Source organism: Moschus berezovskii, chromosome 22, assembly GCF_049115385.1.
Source record: "Moschus berezovskii isolate FMDL1 chromosome 22, NW_MosBer_1.0, whole genome shotgun sequence".
In the NCBI taxonomy this organism is placed as follows: Eukaryota; Metazoa; Chordata; class Mammalia; order Artiodactyla; family Moschidae; genus Moschus; species Moschus berezovskii.
The window spans coordinates 62,691,336-62,711,555 of NC_142481.1; the positions used below are offsets into that span (position 1 = coordinate 62,691,336).

Here is a 20,220-nt window from a genome sequence, read left to right on the forward strand (position 1 = left end):
CCCTGTACCCCTACTCAGCCTGTTCCCTCCTTGACAAAGACACGACCTGAAAACACCTTGGAGTGTGGCTGTGGCCGCTTCTTTTCTGGGCCCAGTGGCCCAAAGATTCTCAGCCTAGCTGATCAGCCCACAGTCATCATGAGTGCCCTTCACCAGGGCCTCCAGGCTTCAGAGTCCAGAAGCAGATCCTTCCTGGACTACACAGATCTGCCTCCAGTGAGGCCAAAATGAGGGAGAAGAAGAGTCTTTGTGGGACTCTCTGCAGGGGCGAACTATTAGTTCCCCCCAGAGCTGGGCCTCGGGCAACACTAGTTCAGCAAAGCTCAAAAGGAGCTGGGCTGGGTTTGATCTCGGGGGCCAGACTGCGGGCAGCATTCCGGGCTCTGGCTGTGGTTTCCCACTCCCCTGGGAAAGCGGAAGGGACATCCCTGGCGTAGTATTCCTGGGGCCCGGGTGTCACTGCCACAAGGGAGCAGCTCCCCCTTCCGAGGAGGCTGAGGGACACCCTGGAGCCCTGGCCCCAGGGGTGGCCAGATGCCAGGCCACCCATGTAGATGGAAGAGGGGGAGATATGCAGGCCAGAGATGATGGCGATGTGTGTCGTGTGTCGTTTGAGGCCGGCACCCAGGTCTACGTGCCCCTCCCCCCAGCACTCTTCGCATTAGACGCAGAGGGGCTGAGATTAGGGGTTGCCAGGGAGATGCCAATGATGGCAGCAAATCCCGGGTGCTGTGCACAGATATGGCTGGGCGGGTGGGGGCGGCTGGGCCTCCCCTTGCTCCCGCATCCCGAAGGCGGCAAGTCTTGCCCCTCACGTGACTCAGCCCCCTGTGGGCAGGCCCTTCCCCGCCTGGGGTCTTGGGGGCAGGGAGGGCTGTGTCCAGGGGTGTGGGAGCTCCTCCTACACGGATGCTGGGAATGAGGCTTGCCTCCTGCGCCCCAGATCATCCCCTGCCAGTCCAGGGCATGGCCGCTGTTCAGTCCTTTGTGTTCCCTGTATGTTTACGACCCTGAGGCCGCAAGTGGCTGGGGGACACCCGGCCAGCAGCGCAGGGCTGGGATTCCAGAACCCAAGATCAGCCCTCTCTCCCGCCACCACGCACCTGTCACCTGGCTCCTGGCTGGTGAGTGTCACCAGCTTCTGCTTCAGAGGCTCCCTCTTGCCTCACACAGGAGACAATGGCCCAGAAGCCTGAACCAGAGGCCAGGGTGAGCCCTCAGTCCACAGCGGGGTGTGAGGGGAGGAGCAAAGGCTCCTCCAGCTGGTTCCTGCTCTTGGGCCTGCTCGGCAGCCCACTGCTGTCTTCCCGCCACTGCCCTGCACAGGGCTGCCTCTCCAGGGCGGCGCTGTCTCTGAGCCTAAGTCAGCAAGCATCCCCCACCCCCAACTGGCCCTGAGGCCCCCTCCTCGCCCACTCTTCCCTGCCTTCTTCCAGGGCAGCTCTTCTCGGGTCCCTGCAAGGAGAGCCTGGGAACCCAAGGCCGTGAAGGCTGGGCAGACCCTCACGGATCACTGACTGATGAAGATATCGAGGGCCCAGGGCTGTGGGGCTGGCCTGAGGCCACACAACAAACCCTCAGCAGAGCGCGGGCCAGACCCGGGTCCAGGCCTGTGAGCCACCTGAGGCCCCAGACGTGCTGACGCTGACAATGGGAGACCAGGGGCGAGCCTCCTTTTCCCAGCTTTCACCTGCAGACCTGCCTCACGCTGGCTTGGGGAGGGCTCCAACCGATCTGAGTCTGCCTTCCTTTTCATAGCATGGTCCCTATGCGAGGAGATGTAGCGGACAGAGCTCTTGGGAGGCGCTGGCCTTCAGCAGCACGGGCCTGGCCCAGAGGTCACAAGCAAGCAGCCTTTTCTGCCTCCTTCTCCCCTTCCCTCCTAAGTGGCTGCCAGGGCTATCCTAACACCCATCAGGTACTGGTGAGGCCAACAGAGGCCAGACCAACAAAGCACAGTACAGGCCTAGGGTCATTCTGAGTCCCAGCAGCCAGAGGCACTCTGGCCGAGGGAATAAAACCCACACCTAACCCCGTGGCTGCCCCCGCCCCTCGGGGAACCCCGAGTGCTGTGTGCCGCCTCCTGAAGATCACCCAGCGGCATCACGAGCAGCTGGGGCAGCGACCAGCCCTCCCAGCCACTGTCTGGGGAGGGGAGCAAGGTGCGTAGGAGCTGGGCCTTGGCCTGGGGGCTCTGGCCCCCTGAGTGGCCTGCAGCAGGCAGACAGCCCATTGGGGACCACACATCCAGCCCCTGAACAGACCAGGTCAGGTGGGGTGGGTGGTGCCCTAGGCCCTGTAGGACAGAGGGTACAGGGGCATCTCAAGGCTGCGTGCATCCACTGCAAGGGCAAAGGCCCAAGTCCTCTTGCGGGAGCAAGGTGCCCAGCCTGCTGAGGGGCTCGCACAGCCTGGGAGGGAATTCTAGACACACAGGGCATCTGGTGCAAGCTGGGTGCGCTCCATTCAGCGTAAATCTTCTCAGCGGCTCTGCTTGTTTCCATGGAGACCTGACAAGTGAAATTTTCCATCTCGGATGCCAAATGCCTGTGGATGAGGCAAAGCCTCCAAGGGTTACCAAATATAGACATGACCCAACAGGCTCCGGGGGCTGGGCCAGCCGTAGGTTCAGGGTGGGAGTCTGGATGCCCCCGGAGGCTGGCGTGCAGGGCCTCTCCGGCAGCCAGCCTGGGGCCTGTGCTGCCTGTGGACAGGTCAAGAGCAGGGTGGCCATGGTGCACCCTTGCTCCCACTCTCCTTGGGGGCAGGGAGGGTCCGAGGCGTCCCAGGGCACGCCGTGGCCCAGGGCTGTCTCTCTGCTGCACATGGGGGAGGGCTCTCTGAGCCTGGGAGGGACCCCCTGTGGCTCTCTCACCACGGACCCCAGGCGACACAGTCTCCGAAATGGGACACGAATTCCTACCCCTGCACTTTCTGTTTGGGTCACTCCAGCACACGCTCAAACTTTTTGATAAACTCAACCCAACTACCTACCACCTTGTGAAGAGGACCAGGTCTCCCAGTCAGGGGCTCTGATGTGGAAACGGGAGGCCTACAGGCAAGCGGCCGTGAGGCGAACAGTGTCCGCAGTGACAGGAGGTATCATGGAGGGCCCAGGTCACCCCTTTCATGCCCCGACACGCCAGGCTGTGTCCCCGAGCCAGGCACTCACTCGGTCTGCAGCAGCTCGGGGTTGGGCACGCACTGCAGCCGGTGTGACAGCAGCTGGAAGGCGCTGCTCTGCGGCAGCAGCATCAGCAGGCCATACAGGGCCTTGATCAGGTATGGGTTGCTCTTCACATCCAGTAGCTGCAGGCGCAGGTCTGCGGGAAGGCAGAGACGGGGTCATGGAGGGCGGAGGCAGGGGTCATGGAGGGCGGAGACGGGGTCATGGAGGGCGGAGGCAGGGGTCATGGAGGGCGGAGGCAGGGTCAGGACGGCTCTGACGGCACCGCAGCCAGCACAGTGGCTGGGCTCCTCGCAGCCTGCCCCCTCAGCGGTGTCTGAGCCATCCCCGTGATCACACGAGATCAGCCTCCTCTGCTGTTCGACCTTCCCAACAGCCACTTCAGCCTGGCGACCCCAGCCAGCCACCAGGCCTGGCACACACCCACCGCTCCCTGGCACTGAGGGGCCCCGGCTGGAGCGTTGCGGACCCCGGGGCCTGCTCCACATGTGCGGCACAGAGCCAGAGTACAGGGTTAGCCAGAGACGGGCTGGGCCAGGGCAGGGCCCTGGGAGGGCAGGGTGGGAAGCGCTTTGGTGTGGAGCTGAACACACCGAGCCCAAGAGCGTCTGGTGGATTCTTTTGGACATCCGCCTCAGATACCAGCCCTGCCCACACTCTGCCAGATGGGAGGGACCACCCGGGCCCTGCCTAGCATGGTCCCAACTAGACGGGACCACGCGGCTCTCCTGAGCCCTTCCAGGGAATCACTCGTTTCTTTCTTGTATCTAAGACCCCATCTCGAGGATGCTCGGTGGAGGACAAGCCACACAGCCCTGGAGAGACCACGTCACCCGGGAGTTCCGCGCGGGCCACAGGGCTAGGCTGCGGCAGGAGGCAGGGGTCTCGAGCAGCAGCCCCACCCCTCATCCCAGGCCCAGCGGTGCCGGTTCCAAACCCCATCCCTGCTCTGGCCCTGGGTGAGCTGGGCTCGAGGCCACCGAGGGTGGGAGCGGGGCTAGGCAGGGCCAGCTGTGGACCACTCTGCTGCGGTCCCCGCACAAAAGCCCTGGGCCTGGGGAGGCGTTCGCAGCTTCTCTAGGGTTGGGCTGGACCTGCCGTCAGGGGAGCACAGGCCAGGCTGCTCCGGGCCGCCTCTGAGGAAGTGAAATGTCAGTCCAGGGGCTGTCTGGGGTACGCTTTGACGCCCTCCGCTGGGAACAGGGTCTCCCTCTTGCTCGTGTGTCTGTCGCCGTGATGGTGGCTGTGTGGAGAAGCTGCCTTCTCTTTGGATGGGGGGCAGCCTGTGGCCCCTGGGTCGCCTTTGGGCTCCAGGGCTTGGCCTGGGTAGGTCAGGGGCGCTGCCCAAGCAAGGGGCCTGGGTGCTTGGCTCAGGAGGAAGCTGGCCATCAGCAGGGCTGCCGCCCGGCTTTGCTTCCACACCATAAGCATGCAGGCTGCATTCTGAGCCGCCTGCTCTGGGGAGCAGGCCCTGGATGAGGTAAGGCCCAAGAGCCACGCTCGCCCCAGCCAACTGCCCCTCCCACACACTCAGTCTGGGTGTTACACTCAGCGCCTGCCCGTCAGCTCCTGGCGGACGCCAGCTCTGCTCTGCAGGGACGAGGGGCTGGCTCCTGGGTGCCTGGGAGAGCACCCCTAATGGCCGTCCCACCTGCCCCAGGTGGGTTTTGCCAGTGCACAGGCAGATTCTGATGCCCTTTTCCAGCCGGCCGCCTGAGCCCCATCCTCCCATTCCTGACGATCCAGGAGCGTCCCTGGGTGCCCACCTGCCCCCCTTCCCTCCCTAGGGGCAGAGAGCCACTCTCCGAGCCTGGCTCTGCGGTCTCCCTGCAGGATGGCACGCGCTCACATGTGAAGATGGGGCACTCGATCAGTTGCACCAGCTTGTCCACCTCCGTGAGGAAATCCACGGTGACCTCCAGGTCCCCACTGGGAGGGTGGTCAAGGAAGCCTCACCGCTGGCCAGGGCAGCCCACCTGTCTGAGGGACTGGGGGTGTTGGGGGACAGCCCACTCTCTTAGGGGTCTGGGGGGCCCCGGGGGAGCCTGCTCTCTGAGGGGCTGGGCTGGGGGTGCTGGCCCAGGGCTGGCCTGGTGGCACAGAGCATGGAGCTTCCCGCTCCAGGTCTTGGCTCCCTGGCTCACGCCTGAACAGCATCGGCCTGTTCAAAGCACAGCGGCCTGTTTCCTCTGCCTTTCCGCCCCTCTAGACCGAGCCGGCAGGGCGGCCCCACGCTCCATCTGCTCCTCTCCTCTGTGCCCGCCAGGCCCTGAGCGCTCTTATCTAGGGCCTGCAGCCCAGGGAGGGCTGGGGCAGGCAATGCCCCGTTCCCGCCTGAGTGACCAAGAGCAGGGCCGAGGGGCAGATGGAGGTGTGATGGCGCGCGGGCGCCTCAGGGAGCTGGGTAAGGCCGTGGCAGACCCGCAGCAGAGGCGCCGCAGGGCCTCTCTTCCTTTACCCCAGCTCTCCGCCCCTCAGAGGAGGAGGCCAATTCTGCCTCCTACGTAGCTGTCTGATCCAGGGGTTCACTGACTCACCGTGTTCCAAACAAAACCTGACTGTGGATGCCTTCCTCTGAGACCGGCCCCGACGGGCGCTGGGGCCCTCGCTCGTCCCGAGGCCCCGTGGCTGCTCCCCTTCTCCCGGGCACGTCCTCTGCGGGGCTCGGCGGCCCCCAAAGGCCCCTGGGCTCAACTCCTCCCGCCGTCTGACGGCCCTGTACCCGCGCCAGCACTGGGCTGAGGACACCCTGCCTCTCTCCCGGGGCACTCTCACCTAAGCCGGCACCCTTCCCGACCTCCGGCTCGCGAGATGACCCCGGTTCCTCAGTTGCGTCCCTCACTGGGGCCTCATGGGCACTGAAGCCACAGGCCCGGAGGGGAGCCTGCGGGGGAGTCCACTGGGACCGGCCCCCACCGCCCCCCGAGGCTGGGCGGCAGGATGGTGAGCAAAGGATACAACTTCTGGATGAGGTCGTAGGCGTGCCGGTAGTTCTGGGTGAGGAAGCAGAGGGACACCGTGGTGACAGGGTTGTGGCACCAGGAGCGGTACAGGCAGCAGAACAGGTTCCGGCTCTCCTGCGGGGTGAGGGGGTGTGCGCTGTCAACAGAGCTCCCGCCCCGGGCCCCGCCCCCAACCCGCGCCCCTCCCTCCCGGGCCCCTCCCCCAACCCGCGCCCCTCCCCCGCCCGGGCCCCGCCCCCAACCCGCGCCCCTCCCCGCCGGGCCCCGCCCCCAACCCGCGCCCCTCCCCCGCCCGGGCCCCTCGCGGGGCACTAGGGGCCGGCCCGGCCCCCCGGACTGTGTTTGGCAGCCCTGCCGGAAGGAGCCGTCACAAAAGAAACGCTGACAGCTCCTCCTCAGACCCTGTCATTACTCCCGGGCGTACAGAGCCACGTGCTGTGGCTGCGAGGGCCTGCCAGCAGCGAGCCTGGCCTGTGCGCTGGCGCTCCCGCCTCAGCAGATAACAGCAGTCACCCTCCCAGCCCTCCACGGCAGGGCCTGGGGGGCCGCGCGCCGGGTGCGGGCGGGGAGGAAGCCTGCTCAGGGCCCTGCCTCCTCTCCTGGGCAGCACCTTCCTGTCATCCTCAAAGCCACCTCTTCCTTCCTCTGCAGCCCACCTGGCACTTGAAACCACCCCTGGAGCTGAGCCCACCCTAGGGAGCGCCCCTGCCTTGAGGAACATCCTACAGGAGGGAGGCAGGGGTGTAGCCTGGCTCATTCCCCGAGGCCGGGCCCCAATGCCCCCAGGCACAGGCCTGGATGTCCTGGAGACCCCAGAGACCAGTGCAGGATCTGAACTGGGAAGGTGATGAACACAGCCCGGATGGAAGCCCCGGAGCTGCCAGCCTGTCCTGGATTACAGCCAACCCCAGGGACCCTCTGCAGCTCAGTCCAAGTGAGGCCTTTGACCCACGTCCCCCAGAGCGGTTTGGCAGAATGGTAAGCGCCTCCTTGCTCTCTCTGACCGGCCCTGGTGGGTCCTCACTGAAAACTCCTGGGCCAGACAGCACCGTGACACCCTGGCTGACACAGATGCATCTCTCTGCAGGAGAGGAGGGCCCATGCCAAGGAGGAGGGTCAGGAGAGCAGTGACGCCCGATCCCCGGTGGGGTTGTATCCACAGGTCCGACCCTGACTGGCTGGCACAGCCCAGCTAGCATGATTCTACCTGGCCTGCAAGGGGGGCTCAGAACCAAGCCGCTCTGTGTGCACAGGGGCAGTGCGAGGTGGGGGTGGGGTGTCAGGGGGGGCACAATGACCCTGGAGCAGGGTCCCCAGTCCTCTGTGGGCAGGGTCCTTCACGGCAGGCAGCTCCAAGGAAACTCATACACGCGGCTAGGGCTCACACAGCCCACCCAAAGGGACCTGTATTTGACACTGGACTGGGAGGCCTTGGGTCACATCCTTGTCTCCTCCCCACCAATCTCTGGGGACTGAGGGGTGGGCTGGCACGGCCGTGCCTGTGCGCATGTGAACGACGCTGGCTGGAGCCCGTGGGTGAGGAGTACCGGGGTCTTCAGGTCCTTGAGCTGGTTTCGCAGCTGGAAGAGCTCAGTGGAAGTCAGCAGGATGGTGTTGAGGGTGTGGACCATGGTCGAGGCAAACGTGAGGTCCTCCTCCCGGAGCAGGATGTCCGCCATCGAGTGGAAGATGCTCTCCGCATGCAGCAGGAGGCAGAGCTGCCTGCAGGGGAGAGGGGGCTCTGGGCCACAGGCTCAGTGCCCTCTCCCTCACCTTCCAGCTCCCAAGGGAGCCTGCTGTCTCCTGGGCCTCTGGGGGGCCCAAGGGGGCTGCTCACAGTGCAGCTGGGTCCATGGCTCCCGGGCACTCCAGAGTCCCACAGGCTGTGTTTATCCCTCCACCCCAGGCCAGAATGTGAAATCCCAAGAAAGACAGCTCGATGGATAAGGCTCGGGCTTTCTGGGAAGGAGTCTTCATTTTATAAAAGGGAAAACCGGGAACTCAGACAACAGAGGAAGAAAGCAGTTTCCCCCGGGTCCCTGGGCCAAGGTGATGTCAACAGTGACACCAGGTCTCAAGGACAGGGCTCGGGGAAGCCTATCGACCTCCCTGGTTTGCCAGTTGCCCACAGAGGCCTGGGCTTACAGGGACAAGCAGGCCTTTCTGTCAGGAGTCTAGGAATCTCAAGGCCTCTGGAAGCGAGAAGAGCAAACTCAGGAGTTGGCAAAGGCTGGAAAGAAGGATGGGGTGTAGCCCCTGAGCCCTGCCTGTTGAGGGCTGGTGGCAGCATGGCGCCCCTTTCCTGTCTCTTATCCGGGGTCAATGTCTGTTTGTCTGACTCCTGGTCTCAGGCCTCAGGCCTGTGTGGTCAGGGGTCTGAGGCCTCAAATGTGCTTAACAAAATGAGCCCCACTTGGAGCCAATAAGCCTCCAACATCTCTGCCTCTGGCCACTGAACATACACTAAACTCAGCTTTATCAGAGTCTGGCTTCCTGCTTCCTTCCGAATACCAGCCACGCCCTGGGGCCAGACTGGAGAAGATTCTTCTCCACCCCTGGCTCCAGAAAGATCCCAGAGCATTTGGTAACAGAGAGGCCAAACCACGAAGTGCAAAGAGCAGGCAGGCTGTCTCCAGCCTAGGCCCAGCTGGAACCAGTAGGCTGGGGCCAGAAACCACCAAAGAAATGGAAACAAAGCTGTTAGGGGGACAGGCCAGAGGGTGGGATGGGGAGGGCTCCGCCGTCGTGGGGGCGGGTATGGCGGGTGGAGGATGGGCCATGGCCCCGAGCCTAGTGCTCCTGGCCAGCTGTGTGACCCTGTGTGTCTGTGGGATAATTTCTCCAACTTCTGATTGGGGGTGACCTCTACCTGCACTGTGGGGGCAGCTCGGAGGGCAGCCGCCCAGACTCCTGACAGCCTGTAGGGCACGTGGTACGTGGCGAATGGGAGCCCTGGTTGGGTCCCGCGTTGCTACCATGGGTGGCCCTTCGGGAGAGCACGGACAGCGCTTCCGTCCCCTCGGGGCCCTCTCAGCCAGAGATGGGCCTCCTCTCCAGGGCCGTGGGAGAGAAGCGGGGCAGGAGGGCAGACCAGGAGGAAGGAGCACTTTCTGACAAACAGTCACAAGTGGCCGTCGCCCGCAGCTGCCGCCGTCTCCATGACAGAGGCTGACAGCTGAGGCTGCTGCCAGGCAGCGCTCCCTGGGGACCATGGGCCCAGGGGGGCCTGCAGCAGCTGGAGGACAGCTGGGGTGGGTGCAGAGGGACGGGCGAGGGGGTGGTGAGGAGCGAAGGTGGGCGCCACGGTCTCCCAGCTTCCTTAAGAAGCCGCGAGCACAAGGGGGCCTCAGAAGGTCAGGATGGCAGAGCGCTGAGTGCATCTGTGTCACCACCACGCCCTCCTCCTTGGGGCTTTCAGTCGCCTTTGGCTCCCTCTCTGCTGGCACCCTCGGTGTCCGTGTCTGGTCCCGCGGATGTCTTCAAAGCTGTCTCTAGATGAGCAGCTCCCACACACGCGTCTCAAGCCCTGGTGGCCTCTGGACGGGCACTGCTTGCCTGCTGGCTGCCCTGCCCGCTTGACCAACAGGCCCTTCAGTCTTGGTGGGGCCAGAGCACACCTCTTGGTTTCCCCCTTGACTCAGGCCCCCAGCCTTCAGGGGACATCACTGCCCACGCAGCTGCTGCAACCCAAACCACGGAGTCCTCTGTGACCCTCGGGGCCCCTCTCACCAGGGCTCTGCCTTCAGCACACACCTGCCTCCTGGCGGTCTCAGCCATCCTGCCCGGGGCCACCGGTCAGCCCTCTCTTGCCTGCTCAATTCCAAGCCACTTTCTAATCAGACTCCCTGCTTCTTTTTTCACCCTCTGTGCCCCAACTGGGGTGCTTCTTAAAAAGTGCTAATTATGGAATTCCCTGGTGCCACAGTGAATGAGAATCTGCCCGTCAATGCAGGGGACACAGGTTCAGTTTCCAGTCCGGGAAGATTCCACCTGCCGCAGAGCAGCTAAGCCTGTGCGCCACAACTACCAGAGCCAGCACACTCTAGTGCCCTCAAGACACAACGAGCCCCTAGGTGGCAACTTCTGAAGTCTGTACACCAAGGGTCTGCTCCACAATAAGACAAGTCATCGCCATGAGAAGCCTGCGCACTGCAACTAGAGGGTAGTCCCGTTCTCTGCAAACTAGAAGGCCTGCATGTAGCAGTGGAGACCCAGCGCGGCCAAAAATAAGGGGCCACTTCTCACTCAACCTGAATTTGTGGTGTGACCCGCACAGGCGGCCCAGCCTCCCTGGCCCGGCCCCCGGCTCCCGCCGTGGATCTGCTGAGACCTCACGGAGCCTGCTCCCCACGCACGCAGAGAGGCCCGGCCGCACCGCCGCAGGGGAGGAAGGGCGGCTTCAGACCGAGGGACCGAGCTCCCTTCCCCACTCTGCCTCCCAGGAGCCCGTGGTGAGCGGGCCCGGCAGATGGCGGCCTCACGGGGCTGCTGCGTCATCACTTCTCTGCGGAGCCCCCGCCCGTTTGTGCTGCCTGCTGGGCCCGCAAGCAGAGCATCAATAATGGAACACAGCTTGTGAGCATTAAACATTTGCCCATATTTTTTAATACCCACATTAACGTGCTATTCACGATGAGACAATAGCTTGGAAAATACTCGGGGACAAGGCAGAGAAGTGGGGTGGGAGGGAACCTGGGTGGGGTCTGGGAGGCCACAACCTGGAGGCCCCCTTAGGCCCGAGGAGAGCAGGGGTCCGCCCACACTTGTCCTGGGGTGGCCCGCAGCGCAGCCCTGGGTCCCGAGGTTACTCGGCCCCCGTCTCCTCCAGCCGCCCACTGCGGCATGGACCGCTGTCCCATGCTTCCAGGTCCGAGTTCCCGCGGTGGACCCTGTGTCACTCACAGGAACTCTCAGGGGAGCAGCCTACCTTCCGGGACATAAAAGGGACCGCCACTTTCCCTAACGCACAGACAGAGAGGGGCGGCCTCAAAAGGCCAAGCCGGGTGCTGGGCTGGGAAGGCTCAGGACCAGAGCCCGCCCGCAGGGGCCACACCACGCCTGCCGGGCGGGGGGGAGCCTCCTCATTGTCCCCCAACCACAAACACTGGCCAAGCACCCGCCAGACTCTGCCCCTGAACCGCGGTGGGAGGTGCTGCCCTGGGTCCAGCCTGGCGCCCACCCACAGCCCCTGCTTCAGGTGACCATGGGCCAGAGTGGGCGGGAGGAAGAGCTCAACCGGCCTGGCAGGGGCTGGAGAGGGCGGGTCGTGGCCCGAGGCCGCGGGTCCTCGCTCTGTCCTGGTGCGGGAGGCCCCACGTACCGCTTCTTTTCCAGGGACAGGACCAGGCTGAGCAAGGCCAAGTCCCGCTGTGGAGGCCAAGACCTCTGCCCTTCCTGCTGGGCTGTGTGCAGAGTGCGTGAGAGGGCCTGCCCTCCCAGGGCTCACCCACGGGGCAGGGCGCCTGGGGGAGGCTATCCTGGGAATGGGGGTGCTGAGGGAGGGGGCCCACTGCTTTCATGATAGAGGGGGCCGGCGGGCAGGCATGGGCTGGCACAGAGGAGGGGGACGTGGAGTGGGGACAGCTGGGAGACAGAGCTGGGGGGCCAGACCTGCGTGGAGGAGCAGGGGCCCAGAGTGGATCTTGGCGGGTAGGGACTTGAGCATGGGCACTCTTCCTGGGGGAGCGTCCTGCTGCCTGCTGTGCTGCGCTCTAGGAAATCTGAAGTCAGCCACGTGGCTTTGGGAGAAGACGGGAGACTTCTTCCCATGACCCCACTCCCCTGCACCCTCCAAAAACAGGACCGGTGAAGTCACGCTCCACGACCCATGCTATTGGCCAAGCCTTCCCAGGTCCCCTTCCGGGTCTCCCTGGCGCCTCTCGCCAAGTCAGGGCATGCCGACGCCCCCGCCACCCGGCCCTGCCGGTTCTGACACAGCCCGGTGCCCAGTGCTGGCTGGGAAGCGAAGTGAGCTCATCCTTTCTTGAGGGGCGCTGGGGGTGGCTGCCAGGCCCGCCCCTCCCGACTCCTTGCTCAGGCCTGGCGTTTTGTAGAAAAGTTGAAGCAGACAGTATGTCTGGTCCATGAAGAGAGGGTGCTGGGCGAGCAAGCAGCCTGTAGGGCCCAGGAGTGTCCCCCACCTGGGCTGACAGTGCCAGCTTTGGGACCAGCTGGTGGGCACAGCTCAGCCCACTGGCGAGTCAGTCCGAGGTCACTGGTCGAGGGGTGTGGGACTGGCATCAGGTGGATCCGAGAGAAGTTTAAGGGGAAATGGAGGCTGGAGGCTCCCCAATCTTGACTGTCCCGAGTCACAGGCCACCCGCACTCACGGGATGGCCAACAGCACAGCACCAAACAGCTGGCCTGAAGGGGAGACTCTGCACTCACCCCACCGGAGCAGAAGGGGACGCGGAGACGGGCAACATCGTGGAGGTTGCCTCCCTCTCCCCCAGCCTCCCCCAGTCACTATTAATACAGTCTGCTTCTGCTTCAACCCTCGCTCGCCTACCTGCTCACTGCCCCACGAGGAACAGAGAACTCAAAATGAGCCTCAGCTGCCAGGTCCTGGGCCCAGCGGGTGGGCCGCCACCCCCTAGTGCCCCTACCTCCTGAGGAGTCGGGGGACCAGCCCTTCCCAGGCCCCTCCAGACCTTGAGGAATTGTGCTGCGTTAGTGCCACACGGGGGAAAGGCGATGCCAGTGACTGCGTTTGGTGCCTCCTGTCTGGCTGGGCCCAACCAATGGTTTCTGATGCGGGCAGGTCTGTCCGCCATCTCCAAGTCTGCCCTGAACGCTCACGGAGGCATCCTCCGTCAGTGCAGCCCGCCGAGTCCGTCACGCCTCCGTCTCCAGCCGGCCATCCGGCCCGCCCGGCACCCTGTCTCCCGCTCAGGGACTGGGCCGGGGGACCGCCCCTGTGAGCTTGGCTCTTCGGGGGGTGGTGTGACTTTTGGGTGGTGGGGCACGTAGGGCTGCGGGAGGCGAGCGGGCAGGCGTCTTGAGTCAGGCTCCCTGTGAGGCTGCACGTGGAGCCCGCCGTGGAGGAGCGCTCAGGGCTGCTGGTGGGCGTCAGGCGGACTGTCCCCCCAGAGAGCCCCCTTCCTCCCTCTAGCCTGGGCCCCGCTCTGGCCTCCATCCCCTGCATGGAGGGCTGGGCCCTCACTTCCTCTCCCTTTTGGCCCTAGGTCGTGTCAACGGCCCCCCGGTGGTCAACGAAACAGGCTTTTGCTGGGAGCCCCATGGCTGTAACTCTGAAGTGCAGCCTAAATGTCATGCACAGAGAACATGGGGCCCAGAGTTATTCCCACAGGAAAGGATCCTCCAGCCTGGTCCCTGCCCCTTGTCCTGACAGCTGGGATCCTTTAGGAATTTAAAGAGAAAGCGGCTCTCAGGTCGCTGAGACATTTGGATGGGGGAGAAGGCCATGGGCTCCCTTCTGAAATTCAGAGAGCTCCCTGCCTCCTCCCCCACAGCCCCTGGCTTCTCTTCCCTTCCAGCTCTCTGCTTCCCAAGTATGAAAGTTGTAAATCTGTTTTATTTATTTCAATCAATCCTCAGCATTGTGCCCCTCAGGGCAGAGGCAGCCATGGTAACCCTGCCAACTCATGCCTTAAAAATTCATCGTGTCTAATGCAGCTGATGTGTCTGATACACTGAGAAGCTTTTTGGGGGGGTGTGGTGGGAGGAGAGGGTATGAGGACTTGTTTTTCTGGGTCTTGCTGAGAGTCGGAGCAGTGGGGGTGAAGACAGAGGCGGATGGGGAGAAGCAGAGGGATGGGAAGGAAGGGGTTTCGGTCCATGCAGCTCGCTTGACCCTATTACAGAGGGTGTGGCAGGCTCTGGGGGCAGACTCCTGAACAGGGCTCATCCTGGGACCTTCCGAGAAGGCCTCCTTAGGGTGGGAGGGGCCGAGAAAACCAAGCGGTCTCCTAAGGCGGCCAGGGCCTCTCTGGAGGCTCGGGGTTTGCTCCAGGGACCACGGAGAGAGAGGGGGCAGAGCCGGGAGAAATCTGTCGCTCAGTCGTGTCCGACTCTTGCGACCCCATGGACTGCAGCCCGCCAGGCTCCTCTGTCCATAGAATTCTCCAGGCAAGAATACTAAAGTGGGTTGCCATTTCCTTCTCAGGGGATCTTCCCAACCCAGGAATCGAACCCGGGTCTCCTGCACTACACATAGATTCTTTACCAACTGAGCTACGAGGGAAGCCCGGGAGAGGTGACCCCCATTTCCTCCTTCCCACCCGTCCCCAGGAGAGCAGCCAGCGCTGCACGCCCCGCTGGCCTGTGTTTCCCATGTGCCGCAGCAGCCTGCTCAAGCCCGGCCCGTCTGCTCTAAGCGCCTCTGGACCCCGATGGGCCTGTGCCCCGACTGCTCCCCTGCCCGCCTGGCCTGGCCCACCATCTGCCGGCATCCTCGGGGCGCCGGGCCCCTACCACTCCCTGGAGACATCTCCTTTTTTGACCTTGGCTTCCTGAGGGAAGAAGCCCCATCGGGCGGGGCCCCTGGGGGCAACAGGGAGATGAATACTTGTGGGCCAGAAGTGAACTGAGAGGAGGGCAGGGTGGCCGGGGTCACTTTGGTGTGGCATTCAGCTGGCACTGAGAACTGAGTGCGTGGGCACCCAGGGAGTCAGGCAGGCTGTGAACCAGGTCGGGCTGACTTACAGACAGCGGCCTCGTTTGTGTTAGAAAGGAGGCTGCACCTCGGTCCCACAGGGAGCTTGCCCGGAACACGGCTGGAGGCACGTCAGGTGGCAGGGGTGCGACCCGCTGCTGGAGGCTCTGGGGACACCACGGAAGGACGGGGAAGCCCTGGCTCCAAGCCTCAAACCCTGGGAGGTGAAGCCCACAGCTTCAGAACATTTCATCTTTTGAGCCCTCCCGGGAAAAGAAAAGAAAGGGAAGGGCCGGCGTGGGAAATCCTGTGATCTCCATGACGATCACTGCAGCCAGCCCTTGAGAGGGGCCCGGCCCCTGCCTCTCCCATCACAGGGATTCCCTTCCAGCTGAGTCACGGCTTCCTCAGCGCTGGCCCCACAGGACAGACGTCTGTGAGCGCTTCCTCCACATCAGGCCTGTCAGGTACCTAAAGCCCCCTGCACGTGGGCCAGGAGTGGCTTTAGCCAACCTCATCTGCGGAGAATGAGGAATGAGGGTGAGGGCCAGAGCCTTGCTGAGGTCCCGTCTGGTCAGCCCTCCCAGCGCTTCGCTGCTGCCTTGCTGTTCACCTGGCTCACCCAGGGGCTCTGATGGGCTTTTTCTGGAAGACGGATGGTTTTGGCGGAAGGCGGAGGGCACCTTGGCTACAGGGATCACTAGGCTTTCTGATGGACTGGAGCCTGGGTTTCTCCACAACCTTCCTGTGGCCCTGGGGCAGTTTACCAGCAAACCAGCTCCTCCCACCCCACGCCACCCTCGAGCTGCCTCTGCAGGTGGCGGGCACTGAGCAGCCACATGGCCATCCCTAGGCAGCGGTGACCTGTGCCCGCACCGAGTCTGCTCTGCTGGGGTGGTGGCCTGTCTCCTAGGGGCGGGGCAGGAGGCAGAGCTGGGGAACCAATGGGGGTGAGGAAGAAACCCATGGGGGTGACCCCACCAGCAGGCCCCAGACCAGCTGCTGCCTGAGGTCCGGGAGGAGCGGGGGTCTCAGTCTGACAACTCCTGTGCTCTGAGTCCAAGCTGAGTTGCCGGGGAAACGACCCTGAGCCCTGCAGGCCTGGGGGTCCCACGGGTGGACCGTCAAGAGAATTGCACGGAATGGTCCTCCCCTCTGAAGCCCTGCAAGCTCTTGCCCCTCCCAGGGGGCTCCCCATGGACACACGCAGCCTCCCGCTGAGGAGGGCCCCGCCCGGAAGAGGCCACAGGCGCCTCGCGGTCAGTGCCCATGTGGCCTGGCATACTGCTTCCCAGCCCGGACCCACCCGCCATCCATGCCCTGCCATCGTCCCACCAGGCTCATGGAAGCCCTCAGAGAGCAAGTGTGCCAAGAAACCAAAGCCCAGGCTGGTCCGAGTCGCACCGCTGAGGCTACGGCAGTCGAGTCCCTGACCCAGAGTCCAAGTTTCCTTCCGCCAGTCAGCTGGGTGTCACCGGCAGGACAGACCTCTCCTCCTGGGTTAGCCATTCTTTCCACCTGAGGGCTCCAGCTGCCTGTGACCGGAATGCCTAAGGCACACAGACCTCAAGACACGTGCCCTTAATCGTCAGGGTCCCTCGAGGTGGAGGGGACAGGTAAGGGAAGGCGCCACTGAATCGCTGACACTTCTCCCTTCAAACAGTGGCGGTGCCCGTCTGAGAAGTGAGGCAGCAGGTAACAGAAGTGCCGGGAGTCGGGGGCCTGACGGGCTGCTCCGTCGTCCCCGGGAATGGCTGTGGGGCAGCCCCGGCCCCACCAGCCTTCCTGTTAGCAAGCTTCTCTGCTCCCACTCTCCTCTACTCCATCCCACGCTTCGCAAACCAGTCCTTCGCTCCAGGCCAAGGATCGCTGCCTGCTGCTTGGTGAGGTGACCACAAGCACCTCCGGACGCGAGCGCCTCCTTTCCACCTTAGTCACACTGGGCTGGGACACAGAGGCCTGAGTGTCCCCCACAGTGCCCCTCTCAACGCCGCCTCCAGACTTGGGCCCAGCAGCCCGGTGCCCACACGGTCAGCCCACCCAGGCCAGAATGCCCCCTCCCTAAATTCTCCACCCTAACAGGCTGCCCTCGTGGTGTGGTCCACTTGTGTCTCACATTCCCAAGGCGACCCTCTAAGGATGTGCCTTGAAGGGTTCCCACCTTCTCTAGTGGCAGCCTCGGTGCCCGGCCCGTGGGCGCCATACACAGCTCCTGTCTCAGTGTCCTGGCCCAGCCAGAAGGTCACACAGTGACCCTCCGGAACCAGGAGGCCCCCCACGTCAGAAAGAGCCCCTTACTGGGAGACCCCTGCACCCAGCTGCACACTGGAGTCACCCAAAGGCCGTCCGGGACTCCAGGGGTAGGTGATGCGCACTCCTAACAGGCTTCCTGGTCAGGACTGAGAACTGCTGCCAGCTCAGCGACGCCGCTCTCCGTGGGGAGTGGTTTCACGGCCCCGGCAAAGGGCTGCAGAGCCTCGGCCTGGCTGGGGCTTTGGCTGCTCTCCTTCTATTGCTCCCCACCCGTCCAGGGCCTGCGTCCTGGCTTCCCCTGAGATTCTGCCTTTTCCGCCTTAGGGTCCCAGGTCCTCTGTGCACAGCCCTGACTTGCTCCATTGGAAGGGTGCAAGGGAGCCAAGCCCTCTGGCCTGGACAGCGCGGCCACCCTGCCCTCAGTCCCAGCCTGGCGGCCCCGGGGGGAAGCAAAGCACTCCCCTGGGTCCCAGCCTGGCACCCTGGGGGGAAGCACAGCGCTCCTCTGGGTCCCAGCCTCGGAGGCCCCGGGGAGAAGCACAGCGCTCCTCGTCCCTTCAGGCACCTCTCCTGCCTTCCTGGTTGCGTCTGGCTTCCACAGGAGAGAACTGTCTCCAAGGAGCTGGAACCATTAGTGCCTTTCAGGCCTTCCAATCTTTCGTCTGGGAGTTTTATGGAATTTTATGATCTGAGATCATTTTCTGTAGCTCTTCACAAGTGTCCACTTAAAGGGCACTGAGATAAACGTCAGAACAGACCGGGAAGTGAAACGCTAATACCCACTGCTGGTAACAAAGAGCAAATATCAGAGCAGCCTTGGCGCTTGAGTCTCCTGGACAATGTGAAGAGATCAGAGTGAAAGGGTTGGGAGGATGGCAGGGTCACAGCCGAAGGGACGGGACAAAGAGAGCGTGGAGGGGACCGCTTCAGTTCTCTGTGGCCAAATGCAAAGGGGGTTTCTCTTATTTATACCCCCCTCCACCCACTGTCAGGAGGCTGCAAAAATTCCTTTTGTGTTCAGTCATTTTCAGGGAAATTTAAGATGCATGAAATAGGCTTTTCATCCGAATGTCCCTTTCCAGCCCAGGAGACCTTTATGGGATTAAACACACGAGAATGGGAAAGGGCTCCAGACGTGATGGTGTCCTGCAGGTGCCTGAGGAGTCCCAGGTCTCGGCTACAGAAGAGACAGCCCCCTGCCTTCCCCTGCAGAGTGTCTCAGCCAAGGGGTCTTCTGGGGGATCCCCAGCACCCCCTCACCACACCACTGCCCACAGATCACGTTCTGGAAGCTGCACAGAGAAATGGGCCATGGAGTTCAACCCCGATATGGCAGCCTTGATCAGGGAGAGCTGACCGTGAGCCGGCCCGCTGCAGCCTGAAGAAGAGAAGGCAGTTTCCTGATGAGCTCAGGATCCTGATGGATTCGCTTGTCAAACGACGGCTGACGTGTCAGGGAACACAGGGCAAGTGGCAGAACGACTCCGAGTTTGGAATCCTCTGCCAGAAAACCACAACCATCACCACAACCAAACAGAATTACATGTTTGTAAACACAAAGACAAGCTTTGGGAGGAGGTACATGAAACGGAAAGCAAGGGTGACTTGTGGGGGAGGAGGGGGTGGGGAGGGTCTCTCACATTTCACACTATATTCTTCTGGTTATTTCCATTTTTATCTTACATGGGTTAAAATGTCTTTTAAAACAATACAGAAATCACTTAGAAACCTATACATTCAGGGATCGTCGTGGACCCCCTCGTGGAGATCTCGGAGGTGGAGCAGCGAGATTTAACAATGGAAACAAGCACAGCACAAATGAGAGGATCAACAGCCGGGAAACGGTATTTTTAGCCACGGTGGCTCTTTGCTTCAAAGGCGTAGGTTTCATATAAAACCAGGCAAACCTCCTACAGAGTCTGCCTGTTTGCAAGGAGTGATTAGCATAATACTCCTCGCAGGAGAAAACGCCTGGCTCCACTCTGAGGCAGGAGTGCCTACTACTGGGTGGCTTCTCCTGAAATAGAATCTGAGCAGAAGAGCAAAGTCTTATCAACGGAGACAAACGCCGGCCTTCCACCAGCTCCGGAAAGCCGCCTCTACCCAGGGCCTGGGGCTGGTGGGCGCGATGCAGCCGGGCCAGGGGAGATCTGAGACTGCAGCCTCGCATGGGAGTCTCCCTCCTGCGCGGCTACTTAAACCACGTGTGCCTCATGTAAGCACCTTCTTCCGATTTCAAGAACGGAGGGTCTGGGGGCCACCTTTCTAGATGCCCCTTCCGAGGGGGAGGCCAGAGCCAGGTCAGGGCTGCGGAAGGTGGGGGAGCTGGCCGGTGGGGGCCGGGGCTGAGGGCGCTCACGCCTGTCCAGGCCCATCCATCCTGTCTCCCTCTCTGGCCTCTCCTCCCCGTGCCGGGCTCCCCACTCTGCGGCCACTATGCTTGGCCTGTAGGTGCACCTTTGATGACTGTCTTTCCTCTCCTAGGAGCCCCCCAGCTGGCTCAGGAAAACTAAACATGTAAAGGGATGTCTGAACGTTTCTCCAAACACCACAAAAATGAAACAGAAGCTGTGACCTTCCCAGAGCTCTGGAATCACAGATCCCTGTCTCAGGAGCTGGGCTGGAGACGGGTATCACTGGGCAGCCGCCCCGTCCCAGCAGGCCTGGCACCCCACCCTGGGGGCAGTGTGCCCTCGGACCGCGTGATGGGGCTGGGGCAGAACGTGGCAGTGCTGCTGCTCCTGCAGGCACCGCTGGCAGGAGACAGGGCAGAGGACCGCAGGGAGGGGATTGGGGGCGCAGTCCTTTCTCCCTCCTGCTCCCCGTGGGGTCTTCCTGCAGAGGGTCAGGGGACCGGGAAATACTCACAGACGGGGTGCACAGCTGAAGACCCGGAAAGCAATTACAGTGCTACTTGGGGGTGCCAGGAGAAGCAGAAGGAATTGGACTGGGGCAGTGGCTCAGGCTTGAAGAGTAGGAAGGAAGTGAGGTAACCCCAGGAACCTGCCAACTGCTCAGGCCAGGGGCTACCGGCAGAGGGGGTGGGAGGCCCCTCAGGAGCAGGCTCGAAGAAGGCAGGCCAGTCTGTCAGGAAGGGGATCAGCTCACACAGGAGGAAGGGAGAGGCTGACTCTTCTCTGGGGGCAGATGAGGCAAGCTGGCTGAGCTCACAGGCACCTGGGACTAGCTGCCTGAAAGAGCCT

The 20,220-nt window shown here is 62.9% G+C and overlaps 1 protein-coding gene across 1 annotated transcript in view; it reads right to left on the bottom strand.

Annotated features, from left to right (window-relative positions):
• VAC14 (VAC14 component of PIKFYVE complex) overlaps nucleotides 1-20,220 on the bottom strand; it is a 75,447-nt gene that overhangs the window by 1,502 nt on the left and 53,725 nt on the right. The window contains exons 15-18 of the mRNA XM_055413178.2: nucleotides 7,698-7,872; nucleotides 6,146-6,264; nucleotides 5,037-5,116; nucleotides 3,173-3,323 (exon numbers count right to left, since the gene is read on the bottom strand). Of these exons, the coding sequence (XP_055269153.1) occupies nucleotides 3,173-3,323; nucleotides 5,037-5,116; nucleotides 6,146-6,264; nucleotides 7,698-7,872 (525 nt within the window). The remainder of the gene's footprint in view (nucleotides 1-3,172; nucleotides 3,324-5,036; nucleotides 5,117-6,145; nucleotides 6,265-7,697; nucleotides 7,873-20,220) is intronic.